The sequence below is a fragment of the Lonchura striata genome, chromosome 13 (assembly GCF_050655825.1).
Source record: "Lonchura striata isolate lonStrDom1 chromosome 13, ASM5065582v1, whole genome shotgun sequence".
In the NCBI taxonomy this organism is placed as follows: domain Eukaryota; kingdom Metazoa; phylum Chordata; class Aves; order Passeriformes; family Estrildidae; genus Lonchura; species Lonchura striata.
Genome location: NC_140715.1, coordinates 6,661,847 through 6,685,626, shown reverse-complemented (window position 1 = coordinate 6,685,626; position 23,780 = coordinate 6,661,847). Strand labels below are relative to the sequence as shown.

The 23,780-nt window shown below is 43.1% G+C and overlaps 1 protein-coding gene across 3 annotated transcripts in view; it reads left to right on the top strand.

The window, feature by feature from the left end:
- The window catches only part of WWC1 (WW and C2 domain containing 1), a 66,281-nt gene that overhangs the window by 37,706 nt on the left and 4,795 nt on the right, over positions 1 to 23,780 (top strand). For all 3 annotated transcript variants that reach the window (XM_021528623.3, XM_021528624.3, XM_085591196.1), the window contains exons 5-18: positions 242 to 321; positions 1,223 to 1,352; positions 1,693 to 1,839; positions 2,864 to 2,937; positions 8,022 to 8,264; positions 9,683 to 9,772; positions 12,063 to 12,601; positions 16,626 to 16,734; positions 18,400 to 18,480; positions 19,368 to 19,454; positions 20,695 to 20,887; positions 21,675 to 21,827; positions 22,310 to 22,410; positions 23,157 to 23,304. In XM_021528623.3, coding sequence (XP_021384298.2) covers positions 242 to 321; positions 1,223 to 1,352; positions 1,693 to 1,839; positions 2,864 to 2,937; positions 8,022 to 8,264; positions 9,683 to 9,772; positions 12,063 to 12,601; positions 16,626 to 16,734; positions 18,400 to 18,480; positions 19,368 to 19,454; positions 20,695 to 20,887; positions 21,675 to 21,827; positions 22,310 to 22,410; positions 23,157 to 23,304 — 2,175 coding nt within the window. The remainder of the gene's footprint in view (positions 1 to 241; positions 322 to 1,222; positions 1,353 to 1,692; positions 1,840 to 2,863; positions 2,938 to 8,021; positions 8,265 to 9,682; positions 9,773 to 12,062; positions 12,602 to 16,625; positions 16,735 to 18,399; positions 18,481 to 19,367; positions 19,455 to 20,694; positions 20,888 to 21,674; positions 21,828 to 22,309; positions 22,411 to 23,156; positions 23,305 to 23,780) is intronic.

Sequence of the window (23,780 nt, the reverse complement as noted above, 5' to 3'; positions counted from 1 at the left end):
GAACTTCCCTTGAGCCCCTTGTTAAGAGGTGTAATAGCAGCTACTGGATAACGCCCTGGCCAGTGATAAAGTCCTGATGAGGAGGCAGTCAGGGCTGTTTCCTGCTCTTGGGATGAGCTGAGTGCCTGGAAACTTTGTTTAGAGTACTGTCTACACTGAATAAATATTGAATTGAATGGGTAGCACTGTACCTAAACACTCATATAAAATAGCCTTCTAAAAATGTGACACCTTGCTGCAGGTTAATAAACTCAAGAGAGAAGTAGCTCACATGAAGCAAGAGCTCCAGTACAAAGAGCATGGATTTCAAACACTGAAGAAGTAAGTGTGTTCTCAAGATCTTTTTTTTTTTCAGAACATCTCTGGCTTGCAATGCATCCCCCACTACATTTATAAATAGCTGCCTAAATAGCATAAGCTGAAGTATGCTGCTGGTGATATCTTTAGGCTGAAAGCAGTACACAGCCATGGGGGAGTTCTCTCAAATCAGTGCCTGAATGGGATTGACCACATTAGAACTGACTTCATAGCAAAAAGGTTTTGAACCAGAATCTCAGCAGTTAATGATATTCTGTTTTACTCAGTATTGCTCAGTACAGATGACACTAGCCCGTTGTCTTAATTATATGAGCCACTGATTTAGGGCACTGAGGAAAAACAGAAGGTGGAGTGGAAGGGGAGGAGAAGTTTCAGGTGCTTGCCTTTGTGTGAGTAGACATCTGGCATCTTTCAGATAAATATTTATTTAAGGGTCAACCCTGGTAGAATTCCTGGGAAGAAGGGAAGGGTGAAGTGGTTTGTAATTAGGTTGTGCAAGCAAATACATCTGTGCATGTGAGCCTGTGCCTAGTTTTTAAAATGATGAGTGATAATAAGGTAATTCTCATAGATGGCTAACTGATCCTCTCTAGGTTAGGAACAAGGCAGCTAGCAGCAGTCTGCCCTAACACTGTTTTGGGGGTTTGTATGCACCTTTGTCCTCCCTTAGGAGCCAAAGAGATTATGATATTGCTGAAATCAGAGTTCTAGCTTAGTGTACTGCTGAGTGGAGTGATTTAGGCAGTGGGGAGTGGGGTCTTTTGTTCCTTCTGTTGTCCTTGTTATAGTTTGGAGTGTGTTTTTGTTAAAAATTCATGTCAAGACACGTGCATCTAGGATAATTCAATTAACTGGATGTTATTAAGTGTTAGCTTACTGTTTTTTTAAATTTCTGTCTATACAGAATTGACATGAAAATGTCTGATACTCAAGGTGGCTACAAACTTGATGAGGCACAAGCCATTTTAAGTGAAATGAAAGCTCTCAAGAAGGCCATCACATCAGGAGAAAAGGAAAAACAAGACCTCATTCAGGTATTGAAACAAGATAACTCATAGTATTTTGTGTCACCATTGCTAAAAGATTGAATTTCTGAGAAGTAATTTAAGTATTTTGTATTTCAGATACGTAATTGAGGCTTTTATTAAACTAGCTTTGTGTTGTGGTTGGACCACAGCCTCTGCAGTTCTTCAGATGCTGGAAACGAGAAGTGTAAAATACAGTCCAGCCATGCCTGACCTCGAGTTTGCAGAGTCTGAGTGGGCACAGCAGACATGGTCACATCTGACTCATGGGGTTAGGCTGGAGTTCTGTAGCTGCTGAGGTACTTTGTTTAGAAGTGAGCTCACCTCATGATTTTCTTTGTGGTTTTAGAGCTTGGCCCGGTTAAAAGACAGCTTTGTGAATGACAGAGGATCCCAGTCAGACCTGTGGGCCAGCAGTGTGTCCGTGGACAGCTCCAGCCCTCTGCTACCCCGGCAGTACCTGGATGTCAGCTCCCAGACAGATGTTTCAGGAAATGTGAGTAACGTGTGAGAAGCCTTGTGCTCATGGAGACATTCCTCTGAACTGTGTGTAGAGCTACCTCACTGTGAGTTGCCAAGCGTGGACAAGTTTCTGTGAAATCATAACTTCTCCTGGTTTAAACTGCAGTGTGGCTTTGTTTCTGTGTGTGGTTTTAATCTTATCACTGAGGGCAACCTGGTATTTCTCCACACTGTCTCTATCAGAGCAGCCCAGTCAGAATAAAAGGGAAGGAAGTTTGATTTTGTCTGTAGATGTAGCTTCTTGTGATACAAACACTCTTTTAGTTCTTTATAGGAATAAGTTCTGAGACAAGAAACATTGAGCAGGTCTGTATGGGCTAAGCTCCAGTGAGGACTCTTCCCCTAAGAGTGTTTGGCTTTCACTGGGTTACAAGTGGCAGTAGCACCTTATGTACAGATATTTTGATGCCACAAAAGTTGTAGTGCTCATAAACCTTCAGTTTCACAGGTGCAAGGAGATCAGAAGTGTCAGGTTGGTCCCAGCCTTGGTAAGGACTCAATCAGTGATGGGGGCACATCTTATTTCTCACAGGACAGCACAGAGCCTCTGCTGTGAGCCTTTACTTAAAGGTTTGCAGCCACTTTCAGTCAGCCACTCATGTTAGTAAAGATCTGCAGTTTTGGGCATGGTGGGATGTCCCTTGTCTTTAAGACTTTACAGCCAAAGCAAGATGTCATCCAAACCAAAATGCAATGCAGCACTGAAGGATGCAAGGAGCATTTAAGAAGGATTGCAAAGGTATTTGTATGTTCATAAAAACAGAAACCCAAGACAGATGGGGTGGATTTTCTCTTCTTTCTAGGCAAGAAAGTGCCTTTGAATCTTGTCAGGGTTTAAGAATTTTAAGAAATAATGAAAAATGTATTTAAGTGCAGCATGTTCCTGTGTTGTGATTGGTTTAACTAGGAAATGACTGATGAGGTCACTTGTAACAGTATCAAGGAAATATCAAAGGAGGAGTGGTTGCTAAGTTGCTGATTTGATGTTTTTGTCTCAGTTTATTGGCAGCAGCAGTAACCAGCTGGCCGAGAAGGTGCGACTGCGACTGCAGTATGAAGAGGCAAAGAGAAGGTAATTCTTTGGCCCATTGCCCTTTCTGGGGGTCACACAGCTCATTCTGAGGATAAACTTCACTAGAAGAGGTGCCACCAGACTGAAACCCAACATTGCTGCTAAGTGAGTGTGGTCATTTTTGAGCCAGTGAGACATTAGGCTTTTTGGGCCAGTGTTATCTTTCAATAAATAAATAACCATCCTAGAAATTACTAAGGCATGACTAATGCATAAAGAATTCAGTCTGGCCACACCTATGGGGACATAAGTGGTTCTGCTACCTGTTGCCAGTGCTTCCCCATTCCTAATAAGGAGACTGTACTGCAAGGCATCTCCTTAACTTATTTGAAATGAATGAATGCTTGCATGCCTAAGTGTGATAAGGGGAAATGTATATTGTGTTAACACCTTACATCAAAATATGGTCAATGCTGCAATTCCAGAGCTTATCTGTAAGAATGTAAGTTTTCACCTTTGCTCTCTGATCTCAAATGAATAAAGAATAGATTAAAAAAAAAATTCTATCTACTTAACAGGCCAATTTAAGCAAGAGCTTTCCAGGATTTACTTCTTAATAGATAATAGCTAACACAACTGCACAGTTAAATGAAAAACCACCAAGAATTATAACTTAGACTTTGGCTGGCCTAGTCTTTGTTCAGTGATGTAACCGTTGCTGGTGGTGACTTTCTTCACTTTTAACTTCTCTAGAGGGACTTTGCAACTCCAGAATAACAAAGTTCAGATGCATGGTATGATCTGTGTGTGGGATATATGCAAAGAGAAAGCTTTTTCTCCAGCATCTGGTTAGAAATAAGGACCTTAAGGCTGAGGTTACTCATAATACTCTTATTTTGGTGTACTGGAGTGGCCAGTAGGCCATGCTCAGTGGTATAAAATTTGATCTGTGTCTGTGGCAGTTGTCAAAAACTGTGTGCCCGACTTGTGCTTCTGACACAAATTTATTTTCTTAGGTGGAGCAATTTTATCAGAACTGTTTATTTTGCCAGTCCAAGATTTGCCAAACCACCTTGACATTTGAATGATTCAGTGACTTTTAAAAGCAACATTAAAAATACCAATCCTTCAGATGCAGTGCTTAATTTGGCATGTTAAAATGGCCTTTTAAGCTTTGCTGAAGGCTTCAGTTTAATTCACACTGACTTTACACATTCAGATTGAAGAGGAATACTCTTCCTTTATCCTGTATCTTTTCCAAGGAGGGGCAAGTGAATAGTGACAAGCTTTCTCTTTTTCTTTGCTCTTTATAAAGAGAGAGAACTTTATAGACAGCACAGTGGTTCATTTGAAGTGATGATGAGGGGCATACAACACATCTTGCAGTTAAAGAATGCTTGCTGCTCATACCCCATGTTTGTCTTAGGTTATCTATAGGTTTTTCTCACAGTTTAAAAATCATTTTCATGAGCAAAGATGGATCTAAATGGACATGAATAGTTGATGCTAAAATGGAAAGGTGTCCAGCTATCAAAGTACCATAGTTTTGGCACAGTATTTAGTAGGAGCTACAGAAACAAATATCTCAACTGGTTTAAAGCTGGAACAATACTATGGATATAGTGACTCACAAGGAACCTTCTGTTCCTGTGAAAATTCTTCCTTGTGATGTTTGAAGTGTTTCCTGTCCCCTCAACAGCATTAAAATATTCCAAAAACACAATAGAAGACTAAGTACTTTGCCCACGCACGAGCTGTGAAGGAGCCAAGTGATGGAAATACATGTGTGGTATTAGCTCTGCAGTATCTTGAAAGCTAAAACTTAAGGGACAATCAAGATGGTCCCACATTAATTAGTTTAGAACTGCTGGATCTGTAAGGGGCTGGCACTTTACAAAGCAGGCTCTGGCAGACACTGTTTGCACCATTCTGGTGGACCAGACTAAAAGCTCAGATGTGGGTGAATATCTGACTGAACTTGACCACACCAGAACTGCCAGGACCCAGCTCCCTTCCCCACCAGTATGTCCCTCCCTGTCACTGCTCAGGCAGACAACAGACCCCTAGAGCAGGTAATGTAAAACCCAGAAAAAAACACAGGGCAGCTACATTGACAAACCTTTGGCTTAATTATATTCAAAACTGCAAATGGTATCATGTCAAAAAGGTTGTCATTGCTACATCTCAGCAAGGAGATAGCTGCTGCAGCATAAATGTAATCAGAGATGCAATTAAATTATGTTGTACAACTTCAGACATGCAGCAGTAACTCAGTTGTGTAGCATTTGCACCCTGCACTGTTCTAATTTCTTCAGCAGTCAAACTTTCAGCTTGGGTTCTGTGTGACTGGTGGTAACTGGGATTTTAGAAGTATGTTTTTTTAATCTCCTAAAATGAAATATTTTAATGTTGCATTAAGCAACATTACAATAATGGTGGGTATTTGACTGATCAGTTTTTAAGCCACGCCTCCCACTTAGTTTGTGGGTTTTTTTTTCTCAAGGACAGAAGCTTATCTGATACAGGATTAGTAATTACTGCTTGTAGATACACATCTTATGCTCCTGTGGAGATGCATGTGCTCTGAACAATCTCTGGAGAGGCTAAAAATTTTATGTGCTATGCCTGTGTTGTATAATAATAGAAAGTACTAACTTTCCCTAATTAACAAAAAAGAGCCTTGTTATGACAATGAATAAATCATCTAAGTGCCTTCTCTAGTTAGAAAGAGAAGGATTAAATAAAACTTGAGCTTCCTGTTGTGTGTTTGTTCAGTCTGGTGGCCATTGAGAAAGGTGGTGTGACCTGAGGCCAGCCCAGCCTGGCTCAGCACTGATGCAGTTCAAACCCAGGCAGTGAATGCTGAGGGGCTGGAGTGGTCAGCCAAGTTCAGACCTTCTGCAACATGTTTCTTTTGTGATGGTGCTGTTTTATTGGAAAAATAGAATAATAAACCTCATTTTAACTGAGAAGGGGGAAAATAAGGCTCATGTACCAAAGGTAAAACTGGAGGTTAGTTTAACAAAGCTTTTAGACTCGGAAATTCATAGAGAACAAATTCCAGTGGAAAAGCCATATGCATGCAAATGTATGCCAAAAGTGATCAGATTTATGCCAGCCAATCCTCTTAGACTCATATCCCTTCAAAATGCACTGAGGAATTCTTGGATTATGAATTAATGCCACTTAATTCTTCGTTGGAGCACAGTATTGCACTTAATCAGGCGCTCAAAAACAAAACAGCTCTTAAGACGACCTAAAAATAGTTGAGCTGAATATCTATCAATTATGGAACTTTATTAGAGTAAGCAACCTGCTGTGGGAAATGGGTTTACAGAAAGTGATGCTTCTCTTCAGAAGGGTGATCTCATGTCTGTCTCCCGTGGTGGTGGAGGCAGGTCAGTGTCTGTGAGCCTAATCCTTCACAGGCTCTTTTGGGCTCAGGTTCCTCTTGGCCTCTGGAGCTTGGAGGACAAAGCTTTATTCTTCAAGGCCTTTCAGGAGCCTTGTAGCTTGCTGCTGCCCAGATCTGCATCTTATTGCTTCCTCCACACACTTTGATTTTGCTGGTTGGCACTGAATTCGTTCTGTTGGCTGGAGGAAGGACATGCCATCCTCTGCACTTCTGCAGCATAAACCAAATTCTAGAGAGATGAATCCAAACTATTTGCTGTGCCTGATTTAAGTCCAGTAAGTCTGTCACCAGATCACAAAGCCATTTTCAAAGAGAGAAGCATATTGGACATTCATTTTACATGTCATTTCCATTTCTTATGTATTTGCTAAACCCAAGTGAGGGATTAACCTGAGTTCATCACGTGAAGGGGCACATATGCCTTGCCTCTCTGATGTTCAGTCAGGTGAAATTTTTTTGCAAATATCTTGCAAAATACTTTTTTCTCCTTGTTTGCCTTCTAAGTTTTTAATTTTTTTTTTTCATCCCAGCCCGTTCTGTCCTTCCCATTCCCTGCTTCCCGCTTGAATTTTGAATTGTGTGAGTTCAGAAACACAGGTCCATGGTAATTCTAATTCAGATTTATCTGTACTATTGTTTCTCATCAAACTACAATGATCAGCCTGTCAGGTCTTGAAGAGTTGTAGGTTAGTGAATGCAAAGGATGCAGCTTCCTTTGGGAAGACTGACATGACTGCCCTTGGTTCTGTATCCTGGCTTGCTGCTGGTTTTCTGCTTCTCTCTGTATGTTGCATTGCAAAGCTGATCATTTGTGGACCTAACTGAGCAGGTCAGATATTTGGGAGATTGACAGGCAACGATTTGGAGTGAGCAGTCTCCTTACTTGCCACAAGCTGTGCTCTCCTCCTCTGTCAGTCAAAGCTCTTGTCAAATTCTACTTCTGTATTGCTGCTGCTTTTAGTCATTAGCTTCCTCCCTGAGCTGATGTGGTGTGGTGCTGAAGGATTGCTGATACAGGCTTTCACCTGAAATCTGGAATGATACCTCTAGTGAAAACAGGCTTTGATTCTGATGCAAATTAGCAGCTCTGGATTCTGGTAGGATCACATTGCCTCTCCAGCTCCTCACATCGTCAAGTGCAGCTTGCACCAGGAGTCGGGTAGCTCCTAAATGTGTCCAGAGTGCTTACTGGTGAATCAACAGGTGGATTCTTGCAGTAGCAGCATGGAGATATGATTCACTTCCTCATTGTAGGGACAAAGAAGAGTTTCTAAGCTTTTGACTAACCACTGATCTTTATCTGACTCGTACATGGGGAGTACACAGTTATTTCCATAAATGTGATTAAAGAGTAGGCAATTATCACATCATACCCTCCACACAGACTACTCTGAGGTCACAGCTGTAATGCATATGAAACACCTATAAGTACATCTGATCACCTTTTCTGATGTCCAGAATTTTTGTTGTATCATTCCCTGACTTGTGGACACTGCATGTTAGCCATTTTCCATTGTGAACAAATGTGAGTTAAAACCCCATTCTGCATGTCCACATCCCAGCACTTGGCTCCTTTCTGGTGAGGGGGACATGAAGGTGCTTGTCCTGGAGCTGAGAGCCTTTCTCAGGGCTCTGGAAGATGTGGTTGGTCATGGTGCATCACTGCATGTCTGGAGCAGGAGATCAGGCACTCCTCAGGGAATAACTGTACTTTTTTTTCCCCCTGCAGAATAGCAAACCTGAAAATCCAACTGGCTAAGCTTGACAGCGAGGCCTGGCCCGGTGTGCTGGACTCCGAGCGGGATCGTCTGATCCTGATTAATGAGAAGGAGGAGCTCTTGAAAGAAATGCGATTTATCAGCCCCAGAAAATGGACTCGAGGAGAGGTGGAGAGACTGGAGACAGAGAGGAGGCGCCTGGAGGAAGACCTTCAGGCTGCTAGAGACACTCAGAGCAAAGCTCTCACTGAGAGGTAGGTTAGTGGGCACAGGGCAGTGCCTTTTTGGACAAGAGGTACCTTGTCCAAAAGTACTCCCCTGGCTGACTGCCCACAGCAGTGCCCCCACATTCCCAGGACACTCAGAGAGCTTCTGAACTCCTCTCCCAAACAACCCTTCTGCAAGTCTTACTGTGCTAGTGGGGAAAGGTTGCTGTTCTACAATGGATCCTTTATGGGAATGTAAAGAATGCTCAGAATAGCCCAGTGTAGTGAGTGCTAGTGTACTGTAACAATTCTGTATGCAGCCAGCACCTCACAGCAGCTTCTACACTTGCTGTGCAGTCTGGACCTCGGTAAATGTCAGCAGATGGAATTTTAAATTTCTTAAATTTGCTGTTTGTTCTGAGCGTCCTTGTATGTGATTCCTGTAGGATCTGGTATTTGACAGGGCTGTGGGGCTTGCAGGGAATATCCTGTGAATCTAAACTAGCTGAAAAAAATGCCAACTTTCTTCCCTAATTTTACCTGTGTTGCAGGAGGAGATCTCAGGGGAATGTACAGTGAGGATGAATACTGCATTAGGCATTGCCTACAGGTGTTTTACAGTCTGGATGCATTAATGAGGGTAGCTCAGCAGTGCTTCTGGTAGCTGCAGTCTCTTGAACATACATGGAATAGGCACACTGCATTCATTCTCTCTGGCTCCACATTTTCATGTCTTCTACATGGTCCAGCTGACACAAATTTTCTCTATAGGCTTCTTGTGGTTTTACCATGCTAAAAAAAATATGAATGTCTTGGCTGTGAGACACCTGCCTGAAGATCTGTGGTTTGACAAATGGTTCTGGTCTTGCCATAAGGTGAACACCTTCATTTGGGATTTTTGGGAATATGATCACATTCTAGAGTGCCAAAGACATAACACATGTATGGGGAAGGATTTTGTGTCCAGAGACCTGTTCAGTTAGGGTTGTGAGCACCCACGTGCACACGTGTTTGTCTCAAACCAGTTCAGGTGGGAAATAAAGCTGAGATGCTGCTAAAACCAATAATGTAAAGCTGTAATGAGATGGTTAATAACTAAATCAAATAACCCTTACTCATCCATAGACTTCAGTTAAAGGAAATTAAGACATTTATACTTTTTTTAGCACAGTAACTATAGGAATGCAATAGTGTATAGTGAGTAAAATCTGCCCAGCTCTTTTGAGGCCTGGTCCTCGAAGCATTATTAATTATTTTGTCTTGTTGTGAATGTTTTCAGGACTGAGTGCTACATTTTAGAAGTTTCTAAAGTTGGTAAACACTTACACATCTTGACAAAATTCTGTCCTGGGTATTCCTATCAACTTTTGTAGGATTTCACAGCAAAAAAGTAGATTTTTCCTTTATTCCTTATTTAAAATAGTAAATGCTGCTTTAGCTCATGTCTTTCTTTGCTCTTCTCTTAGATTGAAGTTGAACAGCAAAAGAAACCAGCTTGTCCGAGAGCTGGAGGAAACCACACGGTTGGTTGCCATGTTGCACACCCAGCTGAAGAGGTAGGTGACCCTTCCCAGCAGCTGTGGCTGCCTTTGCTGCACACTGTGCCACTGCCTTTCTCTGCTGACAATTCCAGCTCCCAGCTGGGGGCTGAAAGGCCCTTCAGTCCCAGTAGTGACCTAAGGCCCCTGTGTAGTCAGTGGAAGGAGAAGCCTTAGGATCACAGGTCAGTTTAGATGGGCACTTTTCAACGGGCTGAACAACCTCCTGGTGGTACCTCTGTCTCTCTGCAGGAGTTTGCACAGTCCCTTCCTTCTATTTCAGTAATATTCAGGTGATGAGGAATAGCTGAGATTTATTCACTAAAGTTTGAATTACTGAAATATTACATTAATAAAGTGTGTTAAAGATGGCATAACAGGCAGCAAGAGGAGTGACTCTCACTAATGCAACTACACCTTAATGGATAAATGATCACAGTTCTCTAATTCCAAGTGTGCTCTGGCTTGCAATGTGGACAATATATAGAGATACCCCTGAATCTGTTGTGGTTCATATGGTGCAAAGAATGGCTTCTAGTTCAGGCTTTAGTTTTGGAAGAACAAAGGATTGTTATTTCCAGACTAATGCGTGACTGCAGGCACTAAGGCCAAATCATTTTGCTAAAACTATATTTTTATCATTCTGATAGCAAGAAAGTTTGGTGGGGTTTTTGTTTGGTTGAGGTTTTTCCTACCAGTGTGTACTGAATTTACTCTGTTTGTAGCTTCTGCTCCACTTGGATTCTGTTTCATTTTGTGAAGATGACACCGAAAAGACTGGAAAGAAATCATAGTGCAAGACTGACATGTAAATAAGCCAGCATGGAGAATAGCTATCTGTGAGGCTTTTATGCAGTGAAAATGCATCATGTTTTCATTTCACCTAGCTGATTAGGGATCTTTTGAGGTGACCAAGAAGCATGTGAAACTAATTTCTTCCTAACCGTGTGCCCAGTGTTCTTGGCATGCTCCTTCATAAGAATAAGTGTTTGTTATTAACCCCATAATGCAAAATGTCTGGCATTCAAGGGCATGTAAAAAAGAAAGTTGAGCTCAGTTTTTTGGTAGGGAAAAGATTAATTTAAAACCTCTCCCTTTTCTTACTAAAGTACACTGAAAAAATGTAAATTCATTAGGCTTCAACAGATGTGTATATACTGCCAATATGCAAAAACATCTATCAGAAGCTTTTTTAAACAAATGTGATGCAGTGCACATCTGTCAGAAGACATTTCCTGCCAAAATTATACTAAATAGAGCATACTTGCCTTTTTTTCATAAGGTCATGGACATAATTATACAAATATAGCTTCCAGCTTTTACCCTATAAATAATAAATAAGGGATTATTAGGCTTATTAATATCTCACTGTTTTTCAGTGAGGCAATTTAAGGCACTTATACATATCCAGAAATTTTTCAATAGCTAATCCCTATCTGAAGTGAGGATCAATAATGATCAAAGTCTTCAATATGCAGAGCAGGAGTCTTGGTTTAATGGAATTTATAGAGATGGTACATGTTGTAATCACTACTGGAATACTTGCTGGGTCTCCTGAGCAGAAAACCGTGCTATGGTGTCTGGACTTCCTCAACTGAACAGACTTCTATTCAGCACCTGCTTAAAATTAATTTTGTTGTCAGTTTTGTTCTGCACCTAGAACTCTAGGGATAAATAAGGCGTGTGAATTGATTTCACAGCCCAGCCTCAAGTTTTTCCCTTGCTCTCTTGGCCCAGGATTCCATGTAGGAGTCTTTCACATGTATAAATCCTGCCAGCTTTCTGGGAACTGCTGGCTGTTGTGATCTCTGAGGGCCAGTTCCAGGCAGCTGTGATATTGCCTTTTGGCTGCAGGTCCAAGATTGAGGCAAATGGAAGGAAATTTCCATATGGTCAGACAGTTCATTGCAATAACTTCATCTTCTTGCATGGGCCTTGCTGGTTTTTGCAGTCTGCTTTGGAGATTAACAGGAGCCATAGATATTTTCCAGAGAGATGTGGGAGGAGGGGGATGGCACTAATTTTAATTGGTTTGAAACTGTTCATTAGAGTTGTTTTGGCTAAATAAGGACTCTCAGGAGTCTGATATGGTGAGTAGAAGGATGTGTATGATTGATACTGTTTTACTGAGCAGTGACCCACCGTTTCTGCTCTGTAGACTGTGGTTCTGGATTGCTCTGGGGACTAATGCGTGTGGCCTGAGCTAACAAAGCAGCACCCTGTGGGCTTAGAGATGTGGTGACATGGCAGTGTTTTCATAAGAAATCAGAAGATACAGTGTCATGGTTTTCTGACTTGTTTCCTTCAGTCTCTCCACCAGCATGCTTTCCCTCTCCTCGAGCAGCAGCCCTGGTTCTCTTGCATCTAGCAGAGGATCTCTTGCCACCTCCAGCCAGGATTCGTCCACCTCAGCCAGTTTCACTGATCTCTACTATGAGCACCTGGAGCAGCTGGAGCAGTTGGACTCGGAATATCAGAACAAGCTTGACTTGTTCTTAGAAGGAGCCACTGGGTTTCGGCCATCAGGCTGTATCACCACTATTCATGAGAATGAAGTAGCAAAAACTCAAAAAGCAGATACCACGAGTCGCATGCAGGCTCTGAGGTCCTTGTCTGGTACTCCCAAATCCATGACATCACTGTCCCCAAGGTCATCTCTCTCCTCTCCATCCCCACCTTGCTCTCCACTGGTGATAGACCCACTCCTAACTGGTGATGCCTTTTCAAGCCATATGGATTTCGATGATGCAGAGATAAGTGCAAATCTGTCAGAACTCACCCTAAACACTGGGAGTGGCAGCTGTAGACTGGAAGAGCCTCGAGCAGGAGATAAACATCTAGGTCAAGGTATGGTAAGAAAAGATTTGCATGCACTGTATGCATTTATATTTAATGTAGTTCATAAAGCATTGAGAAGCAAGTGTTTCAGAAGCTGTCTGTCATCTTGTTATCTTTATGTTAAAAATGTTTTCAGCTCTGTGTTCTGTCTTGTTTGGGAGGGAGGGTTGGTATTTTAATTTGTACACAAAAATACTGATCTGATGAGTCTTGCAGGAGACTGATTTAGGTGTGTTTTTATTGTACACAGATGCATGTGTACACAAATCACAGGGATTTCATATGCAAATATAGATGGTCATGGTGGGATTCCTGGTTTGATTTGGCACTAAACTATTCAGAATGTCATGTATTGTTTTGGGTCTGGGTGCTATATTGATGCAAAGTTTTTGACCAAGCTTTTGAGGAGGGGTGGGAAAAACATTTAGCTTAATATTTAACAAATTATAGTAATAATAATCCTTCCCCACCACCTCAGTATGCATAAAATCCTGCTCTGGTTCCCAGTAAATCAGTGGTAATGAATTTATTAATTTCAGCTGAGCAGACATGTCAAGGCTGTTCTTGAATTCTGCTGTTTTGGTCTCTTAGCAACAAAAACGTGTTTAGATTGTAAGCATGATAAAATAAGACATTTAGAGATAGTAGATGTTCTCATATATGCATATGGCTTGTTGGTGGGTGGGAAGGGTTCATCCTTTTTTGGAAAGGATGGGCTAAAGTGGATGGCAAGCAGCTGGCACAGCCAGGGCACAGCGCTAGGGCCTGTCTGAAGCCCTTGTGACTGTAGTTGGGTTAAATCCAATGAGTGAAAAGACTGGATTTGTAGCTGCAGTGAGGAAGAGCTTTAAAGGCAATATAAACTTGCAAGCTACTCCTGTGAACCAGCAGTACAGTTTGTTTCTGCTTTTTGTGGATTATTGAACAGCCTGTTTGAATAAAGGGAATGAGTACCATGTTATCACTGCCTTCTGCATTAAGAAGGCTGACACTATTTAAAACACAATGAAAAACACAAGTACAAGTCTTCCCCTTTGAGCTACCATTTTCCTACAAGCAAGAGGTATTATGCATTTGAGTAGGAAACACTAATTATTCTTATTAGAACTGGATGCTGATTAGTTTTAACCTTTTTAGCTCTTCAAGATTTGCCAAGGCTGTTAAAGTGAAAGCTCAGGTGTTAAGCAGATTAAGTGATTACTGCTGTTAGCCAGTCAGCAGACAAAATAATCACCATAAGTAGTTTATTTCAGGGCAATAATGAGATGAGATTCTACTCCTCAGGCATTTTGGGGGTGGGGGCTCAGTGTGACTCCCGAAATGCAGGGGCTGGCTCTGGGGTGGTCAGTCCTGGGCAAAGCACGCTCACATGTCCTGGAAGCAGAGCTGGGCACTATAGCTGGGGGCTTTGCTGCTGCCTTCTGCTAGAGCAGAACCTCCTCTAGCTTTGAAACTGAAGTGAGGCTGCCTTTCTCACCTGAAGAACACCTGAGCGATTTAGGGGAAGCTATTAGCAAAACCTGGAATCTGGCAGGGTCCAGCATTCTCCGAGTAAATGGTCTGATGTGAGGACAGTGCATGGCATGGCTCTTCAAGGCCCATTGCAGGAAGAGAAGAGCAAACTTAATTCTTGATGTGAGTGAAAAAAAAAAGGTGAAACACCACAGGCAGTGTTATCCACCTGCTTGGAAAAATGGAGGAGAGTTGAGTCAGTTTTGAACTCTTCCATAAACTTTCTTATTCGTGTGATACCTATTCAGAGACTTAAGGCTAAAGGCTGAAAGTCTAAATCTTGTGTTAATTAACTGCATGAAAGGGCTGAGCTTTCCAAGTCTTTTGCAAAACCAGTGAGAAAAGGGGTGGCTGGAATTGTTGACAGGGATGCATTAATCTTTATTCAGCTTTACACTGTAGCACTCTGCTGTACAGAGCTCACTTTACTGTTGTGCACTTTCTGTATTCACCCCCTTGGCCCTGAGGTGCTGGGGGGAGGTGGTCAAGACTGAGGCATTCTGTGTTGGAATGACTCCATGGCATTGGGAACTGAGGGAGAAGGAGAGGTTTGGTGTGTGGAGACCAGCCTGCAGTGCCTTTCCCTGTGAGCCAGTCCCATGTAAAGGGATTCCCAGGGCAGCATTTGGTGTGTAAAACTAAAATAATCAAATTTAGGAAGCCAGTCAGTGGGGAAGAAGTTATTTTCCTATTAAAACCATGGACTAGGAGGTATGAAGGAGAATTGAGGAAAGAAGTTTTGACCTTGCTCTAGCACAGCCTGTGATCCACAGCACTGCAGGAGCCTGATCCTGGCCTGTGGCAGGAGGGAGGATGGATTAATCTGGGAATGCCAGTGTTAAATGGATCCATTTGTGTCAGGTAGTGACTGATACACTGTGTTACAGGTGCTAACCTCTATTCATGTGGATTGGCCTATGAGGAAAAGGTCTGGACGTTCTATTTCTGTCCAGTGGTTCTATGGGAGTACCAAGATGAGAAATGCCATTTGTGGTAGTGTCAGAAAAAAAAAAAAATCAGTGCATAACTGGGCCTGAAATGACACAGGTGTCTCAAAGGACTGGGGTTACCTGTAGCACCCTCTGCTGTTGGCTTAAAGTCCTTATGGTATTCCAAAAGCCTTGCACACTTTTCCACCAGTTTATTCAAAGCTGGATTTAATTCATTAAGTGGATTTGTGAGGCTGTAAAGTAAACAACACCAAAAAAAAACAAAAACTGAAAAAAACAAACTCAAACCCCAAAAAACCAACCAGAACCAAAAATTGCTTTGTAATAAAGAAAATATGCATTGGAAGCCATAAATTGGCTTGGGGGCATGTGCTTGTCTAAGTCTATGTGAAAGAAGCAGCACTTCTGAAAAAAAAGCCTGTTTTGGAGAGGAGTGTCCTGCTCTGCTGCTGTGGGGTTCCAGCTGCTCCAGGGGGACACATGGCACCTCCTCACTCTTGGAGCAGGGCTCCCTCATCCCTGAGGATGAGAGCCAAGGGCTGGGTACAGCCCAGCACTCGTTAGCCACGTTGGCAGATGGAGTGCTCCAGACTCTTGGCTGCAGCTCCTCTCCACTGAAATGTTCACGTGAAAAGATGCAGAATTTGCAGGTTTCCAGGGAGAATCTTTTTGAAGCACAAGAAATTTATGTGAAATAACACCTCTGTGCAAAACTTGCTTCACCTTCTTTGGTTTCTCTTCCCTATCTTCTTTTCCTTATATTCCTGAATATTACTGCTCTTTTGAATCCTATAAATCTTTCTCTCCATGTTCAGCTAGTTAACCTGGTCTTTCTGGACCTGCCTTTTCTCCTGTGTACACAAACATTTTGGATTTAGGTGTTTTTTTTGTTGTTGTTTCCCTCTTGGTATGAGCTCTCCAGGTGGGATATGCAGCTCCACATGATGCATACCTGGCCAGAGCTGCTCAGCAGTGCTTGCCCAGGCTCTGCTCTCTGGGTGCCTGGGAGCAGAATGATTGCTGCCTGCCTAAGGGTGTCTTGCAGTTATTGGTCCATATTTATAAGTTCACTAGAATTTAGAAGTCCTGCTGCTTCTGAACGTTGCTCATCATGTCGTGGGTACCTCCCTGCCTTTCCAGGGCTTTGGAAGCTTCTCCTGGCATCTCCTGCAAGGATCTGTGCCCATAGAGGTGCCAGGGCAAGCAGCTGTAACACACCCGTGTGTAATCTCAGCCCTCACACTGCTGCAGGGCCTGGGGAATAGATGGGCACTCACTGTGCAATGAAACCCTCCCTCAACTCCACCACACAGTCTATTCCTCCTGTTTTCCTGGGTCTTTTTGTTCTTCAGGGCAGTTTGGCACATTCCCTCACTTCAAGGCCACCTCTGAGCTCAGTCTGTCCTACCTGTGTCCCCTCTGTCTTCAGAAATGTGCTCTTGCTTAACAATACCTGGCAGGGGAAAAAAAATGCAATTCAAGGGGAGGATAAGAAGAAAAGCTGCTGCTTATCCAGCCAGTTCGTTTTCATTAACACCTGCTTTTGGTTTTCCTCTATGCTTTCCTGATAGGTCTAACCACAGCTGGAGGGACGGCGCTGAAGGTGGCAGGTGTGTCAGCTGCAGTGTCAGATGAATCTGTTGCTGGGGACAGCGGGGTGTACGAGGCATCTGTGCAAAGGTAGGCATCAGATCTCTCTCCAGGACAAAGCCAGTCACAGCTTTGCATCAGGCAGCTACAATACTGATGGTTATGACCTTTGCTTGTAATTCGGTGGCTGAAGTTCTCAGTTTCAGGTTTCTTAATACTTCTGAAAAAACTATGAGCAGGTTAAATTTGATTATCAAAATGACCTGTGCTTCCCTTAATAGAAGCAGCTGAGGGGGAGCTCACAGAGAGGTGTTTGAGCAGTTTGTGAAGGTGCTGGTCAGCTGTGGGTGCTGCCTTGGCAGGGGAAGGTGGAGACACCTGGTAGGTGGAAAGCTCCCTCCTCTCAGTCAGTGAGAGGGGACTTTGGGGTGTTTAAGGAAGCAGCTTGAGCTGCCTGATGGATGTGCAGGGATGCAATTCCCAAGTGCATGGAGCAAGAGCAGGATTGATGCCCACAAGACTTCTCCCACTAAAGGCACAGCTGGAAGTCCCTGCTCTTGCTGGCTTCCTGGATTGACTGTGGGGGCTTTGTCAGAAAGCTCATTGGAAGGTACTGATCTTATTGGTACCTGCCTCTAATGTGGGCTTTCCTACTGTTTTTATTAGCATTGAATTATAGGGTTGTTAGTTGTGAAACATAACTGTAGAGGTGATACATCATTCATCTCAGATTTCCCTGTTCATTAGTTATCTTCATTAATTCTCTAGATAAATTAGTAACTTTTATGTTTTCAGCACAATTCACTTTGACAAGGGAGTGCAGTGCTTCAGTAAATTGAGCTCCTGGGCTGAAGCAGTCAGACAGTTGGGTGTCCCAGGGCCCCTGTGTCCCTTCAGTGGGGTAGGGAGCTCTGTGGAGAGGGGGGTGGGACAGAAGGCATCCCATGCACACTCACATGTCTGATGCTGGTGTTGTTTGGGTTATCAGCTGCCAACCCCTGTGGTGCCTACAGTGTCATTTTGGTGCCTGTCCAAGTGGTGAGAGGGTGGGATGAGCCACCCTCTGCAGCTGAAATGTAACAAAATGCAACAGAGTGCTAAGCAGTAATTTGGAAAACACTTAGAAGAGAAGAATGCTAATCCTGTTTTCATGTGCTACAGCATAGCCTCTTGAGTCAATTAGACAATGAATGTAGTTTTGGGGACTTTCAGTGCATAAAACTTGGGAGGAGGAATACATTGAGAGGGAAATGATGCAGAATAGCTGTTTCTAGCAAAGCCAGGCAGTGTACTCTGTCACTTTTAATGTGCTTAAGAAAGTTTGATTTCTTAAAGAAACAAAGGAATTACTTAAATCTAATAAAAGTTGAGAATTTTTGCTGTCATGATGCAGGACAGGATTGCAGTTGTTAAGGCACATTTCTCTTGCTGGGCAGTCAGCCGTTTTTACTAAAAACCAGTCAAGGGAACCCTTTAAAAATCCCCCACTGCCTTATTTTTCGAGTCTTTTGTGTGGCTTTTTTTTCTTTTGGCAGTGAAGAGGGAAGGCATATGACTTTCTGCTGATAAGCACTGTAATACATACCTCTAAGGCTGATTGCACTTACTTCTTAAATGGGCTTTCTTTTAGCTGCTAATTTTACAAAATCCATATACCAAACCACTGAATGGAAAGGAAAAGATCTTGTATCACCTAAATGCAAACACTTCAATAAGAGGCAAATCAAATCCTTAATTGTTGTTGCTTCCTTTCAGACCATGTGTGTCAGAAGTGATGGTGTTTGACAGTGATGATACAGAAGCAGTTGGAACAGCCAAAGTGCAAATTGCAATGAGGTATGTGCAACATATTTTACTGGATTTGCTTTCCAGTGGGAAGAATGATAAATGGAATAGTGCTTTCTGTGCTGTTTCCTTCTTGTGTCCTATTAGTATTAACTAACTGATACCCTTTTTTAGTGTAAATAAGAATTACACTTGACTCCAGGAGGTTCTGGTTGCCCTCTTCCATTTCAGTGGAAATCAGCTAGTGATGCTGTGGTATGAGGGTTCAAACCAGCAATAGGGGCACTGGCAGTGCTGGGCTGGAGAGAGCCTTTGGCTGGATTGCAGAATCCTTAAGGGTGCAGCTTGGGTGGGGAAATCTGCTGAGAATAAGTGGCAGTCACAATTCCTGACCTCATGTGGATCCCATAGTAGTGGGTAAGGTGTAGGAGGGCAGGCAGAGAGACATCCTCCTTTAATGACTTTTTGGAAGTTATGTGGGATTTGAGAAAAAAAAAATAGTGCAAAACTCATTTGTCATTGGCCATCCAAAGCAAAAGATTACCCATTACATCCTCACTGTTGTACTTCAGGTATTTTTACTTGTAACTTTTTCATACTGCAGCCATTAAGGTCTCTCAAAAAATTGTAGCTACAATGCAGCAATTTAACTAGTCCCCAGGAAAAGCAGTGTGTGCTATTTCAAATCTACAGCCCATTGTATCTGAATCCTTAAGTTCTGGATGTTCTGGACATCCAGTTTTATATTCTGGATGGTCTGGTAGCAAAACTTGATGTAATAGGAAACTGGTGTTGTTTTAAACTGTGGGCATGTCATGGTCACATTATAGAGTTGTCTTGTTTGTAAATTTTTTGTTTTGTTTGTGTGGAGTAGTCAGCCACAGAGTCCAAGGCAGAATTCTCTAATAATAATACTTTTCTGTGTGTTTCTGATTCAGATATGATGACAAAAACAAACAATTTGCAATACTGGTCATCCAGCTGAGTAATGTTTCAGCACTGCTGTTACAACAAGATCAAAAAGTGTAAGTAGGTGAAACAAACACACTTGATATATTTGTGTTGTATCCCAATGAGAATGAAAGTGAGATTGGCTTATGAGTTTTCACACTCTTATAAATTTACCTTTCCTGAAATGTTTCTATACTTTGTGTGGTGACACTTATGAACTAATGAACCTGTAAACTGAAATAAGGTGCAGTTTCTTCCTCAAAGGTCTGTATTTGCTAGGAAGGGACTTGCCTGGAATTAGCACTGGCTGGTGAGGTTCTTAATTGTAGCAGTGCCTTGAGCACCTGCATCAAGTGAAGAGGGAGAGTTTGTCCTGCTGCAGAACTCCTTGGACACCTGCACAGGGTTATGAAAATGTGCAGCTACTGCTAGACTCATTCCAAGCACAAGGTCTTTAACTCAGCTGTGTGCTGAATAAGCTGACAAAAATTTGATGCATTTTTGCTGTTCCTACCTACAGAAGGGTGTGAGCAGTGTGACAGGTTGCACGGATGTAAACAACCATGTGAAACAGGATCCCATGATGTCTGAGTAGGAGCTTCAGAAGGATGAAGTCTGTGGCAACTCGTGCCACTGCACATCTCTGATGCTGTGACCAGAGGTTCCGTGTAGGGAGCGCTGGGCTCCAGGACAGCTTAGATGAATGGAGACAAGAGATCTCTGAGGGCTGCTCTTGGGGTATCAGGTTTATTAGGAATGGAGAAAGGTCCTGCCTCAAGCTGCCAGATGCAGCACGTGGCGAGGCTTGAGGGGATGGGGAGAGGAGAGACAAAAGGATGCTCTAGGAAAGGGTGGAGGTCCTATGAGGGGCAAGTTCCAAGAGGAGGGGAAGTTCCAAGAGGAGGGGAAGTTCCAAGAGAGTGTCCGGCCCCCCGGAGACCCCTTATCAGGGGGCTTCAAGGTGGGCTGGAACAAGGCTTAGGCCCATGGGGTCACAGACACTTGATGCTTCAGGGGAGGGTTACAGGTGCGAGGTGAACCGTACATTTTGTGGGGTGAGATGGAACAGTCCATTTGACTTTTGGACTTGCATGTAGGTAAGGGTATTGTCCAGCCAGTACGGAGGATTGTTTTCATCCTGGCTGTACTATTATGAATAATTATATTTATCCATCCTTCCCAACAGTTCCGTTTTCCTCAGCTGGCTGCAGCTCCAGAGAACGGGACAGGACAGCAGTGTCTGTGTGCTCAGGCTGGCTCTCACTGGGGGTTTGGGGGAGCTGTAGGGCCGTGCTGACAGTGCTGTCCCCACAGGAGCATCCGCGTGGCCGTGCTGCCCTGCTCGGACAGCAGCAGCTGCTTGTTCCGCACCCGGCCGCTGGACGCTGCGGACAGTCTCGTGTACAATGAGGTGTTCTGGGCTTCCATCTCCCACCCGGCCCTGCGCCACAAGACTTTAAGAGTCGATGTTTGCACTGTAGATAAGTCTCACCTTGAAGAGTGTTTGGTGAGTATCCAGCTCTCTTTTAATAACTCTGTGTTTGTTTCCTCTTTTTAATTAGACACGATGTTACACTCTTGAGGGATGGTAATTTCTGTGAAAGGCTTCCTGATAATCTTTAGCTGTGTGGTCTCTCCCCCACAGCATTCTTTGCAATGACAATTTCCATCAGGAAAAACAATTACGAGATAAATGTTCTGTTACAGAACTACCTTGTCAGACCACTAGATATTTCTCCTTCATGATCTGATGTCAAACTCTAACTAGTTTTCTTCCTTTTGGAAACATTCTGATATTGCAATATTGAGAACCAATTACTTTGGTTTTGGATACATCAGGTGGTGTACTAAATGTAATTTATTAAATGATGACAAGGCAGATGAAGAGAAATAGAATTTACAAAGATAAAACATCTGGGTTTGGGCAGTGATTTTTGTCAGCCTTGCAAATTTCTTGAAAGGCAGTCATCCTCTCCTGTTCCTTTCTCTTTCTCTTTGAAGCTGTGGCTGTAATTTCTCCCTCCTGCAGGAGCACTGTTTGTACTTCTGGATTCTTGTTACAGTGGAGCTCTAGTTAAACACTTGCTACTTACATTGGAAGCCCTTGGCAATGCTAAAAATAATGAAACATAAAGCATCACCAGTAGTGTTGAAATGGGATAAACAGGCAGTTTTTATTTTTGTTAAATTTGCCAAAATTAAGCAGCCCTGGATTTTCATTCTGATTTTTTCTGACTGGTGTGGTAGTTGTTCATTTTAGTATTACACTAAAACTATGTTTTTGCTCTCAATAGGGTGGAGCACAAATTAGCCTCGCTGAAATATGTAGATCCGGAGAGAAATCAACCCGTTGGTATAACCTCCTCAGTTATAAATATCAGCAGAAGCAAAACAGGAAAAGTAAACAAGGAAGCAGCCACTCTGAAGTACCCTGCACTGAAAAAACAGTAAGAACAGCTGCTTAAATTGAACAAATCTCTTCTAAGCAGGACTAGCAGGAGGGTTTGTGTGGCTGTTACTATAGAGAAGGCTGCTGTGTTTATATTTACAACTTGAATGTGTTGTTAAGAGCAGCAAAATAATTAACTTGATTCCATATATGCCCTTGTCCTGGGCTAAACACTTCCTGAGATCTCTGCTCAGGGAGCTGAGGGATGTGTCAGTGATGTGTGAGCTCCAGCCTTCCTGCAGTGCTGCTACGAACTTGCTGGGCAAGTCAAGGCAAAGTTTGCACATGCAGGGCACAGGAGGTGCTCAGCCTGGAGCTGCACAGCTGCACGTGCTGGGGCAGCTGGGCCAGCTGTGCTCGCAGGGCTGCCCTCAGCTCTGTGTGCAGGGGGCTGGGGGCTGCTCTGGGGCTGTTCTCACCACAGAGGCTGGGCAGTCTCTGAGAGTCATTGCTTCACAAAAAGCCTCTTTGTCTCCTCAGGACTCTGTCTCAGCACTCTTAGAGCAGACAGCTGTTGAACTGGAAGCTGTGGAGAAGAAACTGGAGGAAAGCAGAAGCACTTTAACTAGTGGAGAGAGCTGGTAGGTGCCATCCCACCATCTTCTTCTTGTGGAGTGATCAGAGCATTTGGGTGCAAAGGGAAAAGCCTGTGGGAGGCTTCTTTTGCTGTTTTGGTGAAAAATCCTGTTTTTTCTGTTCTGGAGGCTGTGCTTACAAAATGAGAACAAAACTGATAAATGTTGAAAATTGTCAGTAGCACTATGCTAATTTTTTTATTTGTACAGTCTTCTATGGATGCCCTGAAAACTGCACTCCGTGGTGCAAGGCTTTGCTTGAATTTTAATGTGGCTTTTCTTTATATGGTTCAGATTCAGATTTCCTTAGAGAAATCCAACATTTGAAATAGAAAGCAAGCCTGACCAATGGGATTGATGGAGAAGCCTACTGTGAGTTCAAGGGAGCTGAAAAGGGTGTTAAAACAATGCTTTAGTTTTGTTCAGTAACACTTTTAAACTAAGATTTAATGGTATACTGAGACCTCAAGATGCACTTGCCCTAAACTCAGACCACATGGCTGAGCCCTCATCTTGCTTCTTTTGAAGCCAGATCAGGATGAGGGTTTTGGCAGTAGTGTGATCTTTTGGTGCAGCTTCTCTCCTTTCTAAGCCTGTGTTTGTGTATTCTCAGTGGCTGCAGGGCCTGTCAGGTACACCTGGCTGCCTTGGGGATGTGTTTCTGTCCAGCAGCTTACAGGAGGCACCTCCTGCTCCAGCACCAGAATATTGTCCACAATAGGCCAGTTCAATAACAAAGCTGTTCTTTGCAGGCAAGACGAAGATGTTCCTGACCTGGAAGAACAGGATGAGATCAGTGAAAATGAAGCAGAGGAGGAAGAAGAATTCTGTGCTGGAAAATCACTGTGGGATACAGAAGAAAGTCTGAATTCCCAGCTGCACACAGAGATAGCAGTGAAGGTACAGTCAACGGCCTTTTGAACAGAAAGATGATTTAAGCTTCCATTGCTTAGCTGACTGGGTTGTTGCTGAGCTGAGCAAGGCTACAGCAGTTATTTGAAAGTGCACCATTGATGATTAAATGTTTATCTACCTGAAATATTTGTAAATAACTCTGTGTGACCATTTTGTCCCACAGCACCATTTCATGCCTTCTTTTTGCTGCTCATAAAAACTGTTTTCATTAATGTGTTTTTGACTAAACAGTGTTTTTGACCTAGTTTAGTTCTGAATGTAGCTGTAGTCAAACAGGAGTGTGCTGTAGGAGCTGTAGGGAGCAATGCAGTTAATGCAGCAGAGCTCCAGGAGTGAAGTGTCAGGGCACACTGCATGAGAAGAGCTAAAGAATGTCTGGGTTTGAATGCAGCAAGCACAGATGTGACACCAGCTGCCCTGGGCACATGGAAAGCTGGCATTTACACTGCACTGTGTGTCTT